Raw genomic sequence first — 10,440 nt, forward strand, 5'->3', positions numbered from 1 at the left:
TACATTTATTGAAAGATCACCCAAGGACCCAACTATCATTTAAATGTAATAAATGTATTGAAAAATCACACAAGGACCCAAATATAATTTAAATGTAATACATTTATTGAAAGATCACCCAAGGACCCAACTATCATTTAAATGTAATAAGTTATTGAAAGATCACACAAGACCCTGAGTATAAGTTAAGTGTAATAAGTTTAGTGAAAGGTCACACAAGACCCTGAGTATAAGTTAAGTGTAATAAGTTATTGAAAGATCACACAAGACCCTGAGTATAAGTTAAGTGTAATAAGTTTAGTGAAAGATCACTGAAGTCCTCGAATATAATTTATATATAATAAACTTACTGAAAGATCACCCAAGGACCCAACTAATATTTAAATGTAATAAGTTATTGAAAGATCACACAAGACCCTGAGTATAAGTTAAGTGTAATAAGTTTAGTGAAAGATCACTGAAGTCCTCGAATATAATTTATATACAATAAACTTACTGAAAGATTACGCAAGACCCCGAATATATGTTAACTGTAATAAATTGATCAAAAGAAGTAACAAGACTATTAATACATAACATAGGATACGCTATTTTTTGGAAATATTATTTAATTATGTAACCAGTCAGTTCCTTGGCATTTCCATCTTCTATAATGATGTGAAAATAAACTGTTTATGTCTATGTTTCTGAAATATTTGATGACCGATTCTTCTTTAGCTTTCTCCTTATCGCTGTACAAAACATGAAACTTTTAATTCCTTTAAAATCACGCTGGTGTAATGTATTTTCTATGTTTAACGACTGGTAGCAAACGTTACATGTAACATAAGTATCATGACGAATGGTGTTTTAGGTGTTTGATATTGAGTAAGTCCTCGGAAAATTTCCCCAAGAATTCTGGTGCTGAGTAAAAGATTGCCTTAGTCGGTTGGTTGTTTCAGAAATACAAGCAAAATGTGTTAACCATCCCTAATTTTTGAACTAATAGGTAAGAGGAAAGCAGCTAGTTATTACAAGCAAAATGTGTTAACCGTCCCTAATTTTTGAACTAATAGGTAAGAGGAAAGCAGCTAGTTATTACAAGCAAAATGTGTTAACCATCCCTAATTTTTGAACTAATAGGTAAGAGGAAAGCAGCTAGTTATTAGCACCCACCATCACTTCTTGGACCACTCTAATCGGATAGTGAGATTTGATTGTCACTTTTATAATGCACCTACGTCTTCAAAGTGCAGAGAACTAAACGCGAGCCACGAACCCTTGGATTTTCATTTCGGCACGCTAACCACTAAGCCACGTCTGGCTCAGAAGATGTGTGGTTCTTTACTCCGTTCCAAGTGCTAATTCAGATTCCTGACATTAAATAAGACGTAGCAAACCTTAAGTTATTTTCGGTGTTAACCTACTATCCTGATATTGGGTAAGACGTGGGATAGCTTAACCCTTGTTGACTGCTAACATGATTCCATGATAGTAAGTAAGATGTAGGATAACTTAAACCTTGACGAGCGCTAACCTATGTTCCTGATACTGGATATGGTGTTGGATAACTTAAACCTTGACGAGTGCTAACACAGAGTCCTGATACTGGATAAGGTGTAGGATAACTTAGATCTTGACGAGTGCTAACCTAGGTTCCTGATACTGGATAAGGTGTAGGATAACTTAGATCTTGACGAGTGCTAACCTAGGTTCCTGATACTGGATAAGGTGTAGGATAACTTAGACCTTGACGAGTGCTAACCTAGGTTCCTGATACTGGATAAGTTGTAGGATAACTTAAGCCTAATATAAGAGATAGTATTGGGTTACTGATATTCTTACTGAATTTGTATTCTACGACAAGGAAAGTGAAGATAGAAATTTTGCTATTTATAACAGTTAGGGTCATTTCATTTTATTACTATTACTAGCACTGTAAAAAACAGATTCTAGAATCACATGGAATTCCTAGGATAGTAATTCTCAAACCGTTTCCAACTGGGAGTCTCTCACTAATGTACAAAAATTTCGCTTACTCCTATGCCAAAAACCTTTCTATATAAAACTACAGCAATAGTAAAATTAATTAGAATATTGGTGTATTTTTCGTCCACACGCGGGAATATGGATTCCGAAATTCACACTAATCATTAAAATACAAACTGTTAATTTAAATTTAGCAATTAATTGACAGGTTAACGAACAGTGAAGTCCAAGAAATGTAAAGAGTTTGATTTACACTCTCAATATCACTAAACTCAGACAGCAGCGTATGTACACTGTTTATGTGTTTGTTTGAAGTTAAGCACAAAGCTACATTATGGGCTATCCGTGCTCTGCTCACCACGGGTATCGAAGCCCGGTTTATAGCGCTGTAAGTCCGCAGACATACCGCTGTGCCACTGGGGGGCACGTGTACAATATAAGTATGTTTAAACTTTTTTTTTCATTTTCATATCCAAGTTCTGAGTTTTGTGGGGTTATATTGTGTGCGCGCGCAACAATGAGCTTTCGTTAAAACCCATGGTGTTGGCCCATGTATATTTCTGGGTGTTACACGCGGGCCATACTCTGGGAATGTATGCCCAACATTAACAATGGTAATATAACTGGTATTAATTGAATTTAGAATAATAAACATGAGATTTACATAGAAGGATTTATTGGTTTATTTACCACATGCAGTAAACTAGACCTCATGTTTTAATTACAATTGGAAGAATAGGACAGCCATAAGCAACACATCAAAAACTGTTTCTGGGCGCTACCTATATAGAAACTAACATCTTGGTATACTGGCACAGATAAAAAGTTTAAAAATAGATATGTAGGTCAGGTTTATAACATTTACGGAATTTGAAGACAGAGAGTTGTCACTTTTAATGTCTAAACATATTTTCTAAAGAGTCTTATTTTATATTTTCATCCTTTTATATTCTGCCTCTTCTAATATCGTAATATTCGTAGACAATTAAAATACATGCAATGATATTACAGGAATATCAATTATAAGTGCAAGGGAGTTTTGTTTCTTTTTCCAGTCTCAGTCTAACACACGTTACAGATTATTCAGGATACGACTACTAAACAGTTCTTTAGCAGACTAAATGGAAAACACGTTTAATAGCACATTTTCGATAATTGATCTTCAATACGAAGTCGGCCCTTACAACTGAGGTCACTGTACCTTTTGAAAAACTTCAACTGTCTGCCCTTTCAACTGAAGTCACTGTACCTTTTGGAAAAGTTCAACTATCTGCTCTTTCAACTGAGGTCACTGTACCTTTTGGAAAAGTTCAACTATCTGCCCTTTCAACTGAGGTCACTGTACCTTTTGGAAAAGTTCAACTATCTGCCCTTTCAATTGAGGTCACTGTACCTTTTGGAAAAGTTCAACTATCTGCCCTTTCAACTGAGGTCACTGTACCTTTTGGAACAGGGCAACAATCTGCTCTTCCAACTAATATCACTATACCTTTTGAACAGTGCAACAATCTACCCTTCCAATTGATATCACTATACCTTTTGAACAGTGCAACAATCTGCCCTTCCAACTGATATCACTATACCTTTTGAACAGTGCAACAATCTACCCTTCCAATTGATATCACTATACCTTTTGAACAGTGCAACAATCTGCCCTTCCAACTGATATCACTATACCTTTTGAACAGGGCAACAATCTAACCTTCCAACTGATATCACTATATCTTTTGAATAGTGCAACAATCTACCCTTCCAACTGATATCACTATACCTTTTGAATAGTGCAACAATCTACCCTTCCAACTGATATCACTATACCTTTTGAACAGGGCAACAAGCTGCCCTTCCAACTGATATCACTATACCTTTTGAATAGTGTAACAATTATCAGCAACGTCTTATTCAATTTGTTTTTATCGTGTTTTTAAAAACAGCTTCCAGGTTTTTACAAATATCGAATAAGTTATTTTTTAAATCTTGTAGGTCTAACTGAAAGTGAAAAAAGTAGAACCTGCTATTTTACTGAGCGCGCAGTAACTATGTGAACCCTAAGGTACATGGTTCGTGTCCTATTGCGTAAAAACGCTCTCTGCACGTTTGAACCATGTGTGTGCTATAAGAGTGACAGTCAAATCTCATTATTCTAGTACACAAGTGTAGCCACAGTTTGACTGTGGGTGCTGATTATTAGATGTCTTCACTCTAGTCTGTCAGTTTAAAATAAGGGACGGCTACACACATATTTAACATATTATGTCTAATACTGAATATGCTTTGTTATTGGTTTATTTTGTTAAATAATTTACGCTGCATAGTGAATGTCTTTCAAACAAATGTTTCATTTCTTTTTGGTCTATTTAAAAACAAACCAACCACTCCTTTTTCCTGCATCATTGCAACAATAGTTTTTTATACAAGTTATTTTATCATCTTATTGTTAACAACGAACGTGACGCCATCATGGTTGTTAGTTCTCGTGAATCACAACAATAAATTGCAGCTCAAAGAGCAGAATATCGATCTGTGTTTCTAGTGGTACGCCCCTGATGAAGTTTTAATGACAGGACAGAAAGCTGAATTTTACCTTGACTGTGTGAGGATTGAAGTTTCGCAAAATACAAAGGGCGCACAAATTTTTATAGTATTAATTTACGTGCTAAATACTGGTAAAAAACAAGCAAACAACAACCTAAAAACTGAAGAATTTGGAATGTAAACAAGTGCTGAAACATAACGTTGGTGTTGAAGCATAGCGTATGCATTTGAAGTAAAGGTAAAAGAGCGTATGAAACGCAGCTCTAAGATCAATATCTTAAGAAACCAATTAAAATCGTATACAGTAACACTAAATAGCAGTAAACTCACAGAATATAACAAAATAACAATAAAATCACTTGGCTATGATCTAGGTATAAAAACTCAAGTGGTAGACTAGCTTTTAAACAATCCTAGATAACATCTTACCCACAGATATCGGATAAAACAGTACTTAACTAATCTAAATAAAAGTACCCATAGAATATAGCTAAATACAGTACCTAACAAAGCTAAATGATACTACATAAATAAAGTACCCATACTACACAACCAAATACAGTACTTAAAACTAAATAAAAGCACCTAAATAGAAGTACCCATATTACACAACCAAATACAGTACTTAAAACTAAATAAAAGCACCTAAATAGAAGTACCCATACTACACAACCAGTACTTAAAACTAAATAAAAACAACTAAATAGAAGTACCCGTACTACATAACCAAATACAGTACTTAAAACTAAATAAAAACACCTAAATAGAAGTAACCGTACTACATAACCAAATACAGTACTTAAAAAACTAAATTAAAGTACCTAAGTAGAAGTACGCACATTATAGAACTAAATATAGTACCTAACAAAGCTAAATGATGGTACCTAAATAGAAATACCCATATTACAGGACAAAATACAGTACATAAGAAAGCTAAATGACAATACCTTAATAAAGTACCCAGTTACGTATAGTACCTAAATAGAAGTATTTATGTAACAAAAAAACAGCACACAAATGAAACCACTGAACAAAATGAAAACACAGAACGTTTAAAAACACTTCAAATGACATATCTTAAGAAGAACAAAATCGCGGTACTAAATGAAAGTGAAACGTTCAACCTGAAAGGTACCTTATGCACACGTGGGCTGTGTGACTAGGTCAGGTATAGTAGTCTCTAATTTTAAGTACTGACCACTGGGAAGACAGCCATAACGGCTTCTTTCATAGAACTCTTCAGACCGAATGACTGACACTTTTATAACGCAGTTACAGCTGAAAGTACAGATCTTGTTCAGCAGCATTACATCTCGAACCTTGGATCACACGAGCCATAGAGCGACATGCAGGCCACCAGACCACGCCCTACACCGTACAAATTGACCACAATTAAATAAATGTAAATCAAAAATATAACTAGGAAGGTAATCATGGCGTGTAAAACCCGAACCGTATTGTTTTTGACTTTTGCACCATCCAATCTAAAATATGCACTAAAATATCCTTAGCTTCATATACGTAAGTGTAAATCCCAAGATTCTCTTTCTATCTCAATTTGTTCTCGATTTTTAATTGTTTTTGAAAATCACAATTTGCCACCATTATAACGAAAGTGGTTGGCTTTAATGTGACATTGAACTTTGGCCTACATTCATCTAAGGTTACTTCATTTGTACTTGGGGTACATTTAACTTTTGTACCAAATATAATCAAAGTCAGATGAAAACGTTTCGAGTCGTACAGTTCACGCTCATGCGTACTAGTGAAAACAATATACCCGCCAATGAGTGCAGTTAATAAAAAGAACAATATGTATAGCAGACAAAATTTAGTAACTATTTAGTAAAAATAAAATATTAATACAAACATCGGTATCTATAAAAGCAAATTAAAAGATCATGATTGATAGAAAAAAGAAAAAACACAAGTAGCTGGGCTGTAAAAGACATGAATATTAAAAGTTTGAAGATATTTGTAAATTTTGAGGATTTCTGTAAATTTATTACATCATATAAAACAAATATGAATAAAAAACTTACTCTTTACTTTTAACGTAGGCTCGCCTCTGATTGTTTGTGGTTAAACACAATCAATGGGCTATCTGTGATGTGCCCACCATAGGTATCAAAACCCGGTTTGTAGAGTTATAAGTCTGCAGACTTGCCGCTATGCCACTGGGGGGGGGATTCATCTTTGACAAAGTTTTTAATATTGTTTTTAACAGCAAAAAGTAAAATTTCAAAACTTTAGTAAATAATTGTTATTTTCAATGTATCGATTTTTTTGGGGGGCGGGGTATTTGCATAAAAATACTCATAATACAACTCATGCACACTTAACCATATATTAACATAAAATCATTCTAGTTACACAAGAGCAATTGGCTTTTAGAGAAACTTACCAAATTTATCAATAAGCTTCATTTACGATTAATATTTAGCTTTCATGTTTTAGAAGTTAGTATTTACTTTTTTGTAATACATATCGTTTTTAATATGGTTTTACTTTTGGAATACCATTAACAGTTTTAAACGCATCTTTACCCTTAGGAATATTAAGTGTTATTAAAACGTTCTATACTTAATGGAATATTAAGATTTATTAACATGACTTTACCTTTTGGAATATCGAAATTTCTTAACACGTCTTACTTTTTGAAATATTAAAATTATGAGTTATGTATTTCTTGGAATGTTAAGTTAATAAAACGTCTTTATTTTTTGGAACGTTAAGTTATTAAAACGTCATGAATATTGGAATAATGAGCGTCATTAATGTATCTTCAATTTTTACAAATATTTTATAGGATAATTCACACACTCATCTTAAGAAGCGAGTGATGCCCTGCCTCTATTGGAAATCAATAAACGACATTTCATCGTATTTCTACTGTACATATAAACACAGTTATAGACATGGAAGTTTAAGTTAGAAAAATACATAATTTTTACAATGAAGTATACAGGTACAGGTTGAAGACGAGTATAATTTAAAAAAAAATGGGTAAAGTTGGAATATGGGGGGATGCTTTTATACTAGTTTAGTATAATGAATTAACATGATAAGTTGATAAACAGACGTTTATAAATAAGAGATGTGTTTTGTGAATATAGAGGGCGCCTCAATTATGTGAAGAGAGTCCATATTCGATCATGAATATATTATTAAGTTTCATAGAATAGCTAAATAAAACGTTTCGTTTAAAATATAAGAAAGGATTTATGACCAGGCAGTGTTCTACTTTCCCAGTATACTTTCAACGTTTCGCGGCACAAAATTGAGTAAATAAAGAAATTAAGGTTGCCAGTCATTCTTTTCTTTTTATCCACCCCTTTGTCTACCCGTGAGAAACAGAATGAAGAAACTTATTGAATTTCTTATCATTTTAGCACGATTCTAGTATACTATATAGCTGATACGTCAGGAACTTTAAATAAAAAATGTAGTTCAGTTTATGGATCACAACAAAAGATATGTCTCATTAATTGTAATTTATAGCTGTACAGGACTAATAAATGGTGCAGATCCCAGCAGGTCATGGTTCAGGATTTCTTATCTATTGTGAATCTAGAGCCTATTTTAAAGTAAAGTTCTTTAAGTAAATCTAAGTACTCACCCTAAAGTTGTCATGGTAACGATAGTGTACCAGAAAGCGGAGGGGATGCTTCTGAAGTTAGTATCATTAACATTTTTCTCGGCATAAAACATGACCGTGGCGAAGATGATGATGGCCATGGCCAGTGAGAAGACTAGAAACCCCAGTTCCGAAGCACAGCTCTGTAAGGTATACCCCAAGATCCGGAGTCCTTGCGAGTGGCGGGAAAACTTGAAGATCCTGAATACCCGGAAAACCCGCAGTGTAACAAAAGCTCCGGACAGGTCCTCGTTATCCGTGAGACCGAGACTGATATAGTAAGGAAGGATCGCCACGACATCGATGATTGACATGACGCTTCTCATGAAGTGGCACCTGCTAGGCGCTGCATATAAACGCAACAGGTATTCAGCCGTGAAAATCAGCACGCAGGCAGTGTCCAGGCAGAAAAACGCGATCTTGAACGTCTCTCCACAAGAGAGAGACTCCTCTAGTTCAGGTGTAAACCCGCAGGGAACCGTTTCCACCACGTTGGCCATCACGGACACCGCGATGAAAAAACCCGTCACGTAATAAAACACCAGAGCCGCCGTGCTGGTGTGGGGGTTCTCAAAGGCCCGCCACATCTTCTCCCTGATCGTGAAGTTGGAAGTATCATCGTGTTCGTTATCCTCTGATAGCTTGTCGTCCATGATTCGTTCGACGTTCTCCCGTTTCTTGTCCCTGTAGTCCTCGTAACAACAATCGCCGATGACATCTGGAATAATCCCGAAAAAAGCCAGCTCCTCGTCATAAGCCATGAGACACTCGTGCTTAGAGAAGTGCAACTTTCCTGTACGGTAGTAATTCAGGATATATCGAAATAGATAAGGATCTCTGTCAAAGAAATACTCCTTTTTTGACTCGTCATAAAAGAATTCTCTCTCGTTTGACCCCAACAGAGTATCGGAATATTTCTCCACGGTGTTCCTCCAAGTTTCGAACTTGCAACCGCTGACGTTGATGATGAATTTTTCATCCTCTCTGCCTTCTTTTTGTCTAGTAATTGGTGGAGCTGGAAGAGGGTTGTTAGCGATAGGAACCCAGCCTATCGCAGCCGCTCGGGCGAAAGGAAGCCAGGCCGCAACAGAAGCCATGTTTTTCGCCTATTGAGTTAAAAGACTGACTCTCAGCGCTAGGTAATGAGGTTGGAAGTTGCCACTTCTTTGCTTCTGTATATTTCAGGGAACAAACCCGACGCTAGGCTTAGCCAGCCCGGGATCGAATGGAGGAGCACTCGTTCACATCTCTAGTGAGAAGGTATCTTTAATCCTATGCGGGTTGAAGATACTTAGGGTTACTTGTATTATACAGTTTCGTGACATATTCCCTTGTACCAGTCTATAATTTCAGAAAAACGTTCAATACACCTAATACAAAACTTGGATAAGAACGACGATATGTTGTCAAGCCTAAGTGCGTCGACAATGTCGACATCGACTCGGAATGCGCACTGACTGCGGCACGCTAGCAACCCAACACTCATCCTTGTTGTTGCGTGCGTTGTGCGTGGTGACGAACGTGAAAGGTACGCGTGCAAACATCATATCTCACGTGAACACATATACCAACCACATCACATCGATCAGTGTTGTTGGTCAAGTTGATTAGGAGAACAGTTTTTTAGTCTATCTATCTGCATTAGTTGCCATGTCCCCCTTTTTAACCCCTAACTTAAATCGGTATTCGTTTCGATTTTTTTATCTTCTTCCCTGCTGCAATCGTTGACATTGAAGAGCGAGAGAGAGTTGTGAGTATTTTGTAGTAAAACGGTTTCAGATCTTCTTCCCTAAATTGTGGAAAATCCTAAACCAAGAGTTACACACAATCCTCATTGTTGCGCAAGTCTGTTTCTTTCCCAGGCAAGGATAGATAGCCAGTGACCGCAAGCTTCAGCCGAGTCCCGGCGGTCACCATAGTGACAGTGACGTCAACAACGGTCGATCATAACTGACGAATCACAACGCTGAACGTTTGAACACCTTCGTTCATCTCTTCTTCCTGGAGTATAACTTTTTTTCTCGCCAACTTCGTAGCATTTGGAAAGCAATGTTTGGTCTCATGCACTAGAAAATTAAAACCTGTAGCTTGTTTTTAGAAATGATCGAACCTAATTACAAAAGAAATTGGTATACTAATTTTTTAAAAAGAAATTTGGGGAAAGTATCTGATAATAGCTTATTGTAATGACACTTATTTCTAGAGAGCTTTTCTCCAGTGTGTTTGCTCATCTCAGGTAAGACATTATGTTATATCAGGTAAGACAATATGTTATATCAAGTAAGACATTATGCTATATC

At 35.9% G+C, this 10,440-nt stretch overlaps 1 protein-coding gene across 2 annotated transcripts in view; it reads right to left on the minus strand.

Annotated features, from left to right (window-relative positions):
* LOC106468506 (potassium voltage-gated channel protein Shal-like) overlaps positions 1-9,980 on the minus strand; it is an 86,734-nt gene extending 76,754 nt beyond the window's left edge. For both annotated transcript variants that reach the window (XM_013928936.2, XM_022396845.1), the window contains exon 1: positions 8,123-9,980. In XM_013928936.2, coding sequence (XP_013784390.1) covers positions 8,123-9,237 — 1,115 coding nt within the window. In that variant the 5' untranslated portion in view covers positions 9,238-9,980. The remainder of the gene's footprint in view (positions 1-8,122) is intronic.
* Between the last annotated feature and the right edge of the window lie 460 nt (positions 9,981-10,440).

The sequence above is a fragment of the Limulus polyphemus genome, unplaced genomic scaffold (genome assembly GCF_000517525.1).
Source record: "Limulus polyphemus unplaced genomic scaffold, Limulus_polyphemus-2.1.2 Scaffold3031, whole genome shotgun sequence".
In the NCBI taxonomy this organism is placed as follows: domain Eukaryota; kingdom Metazoa; phylum Arthropoda; class Merostomata; order Xiphosura; family Limulidae; genus Limulus; species Limulus polyphemus.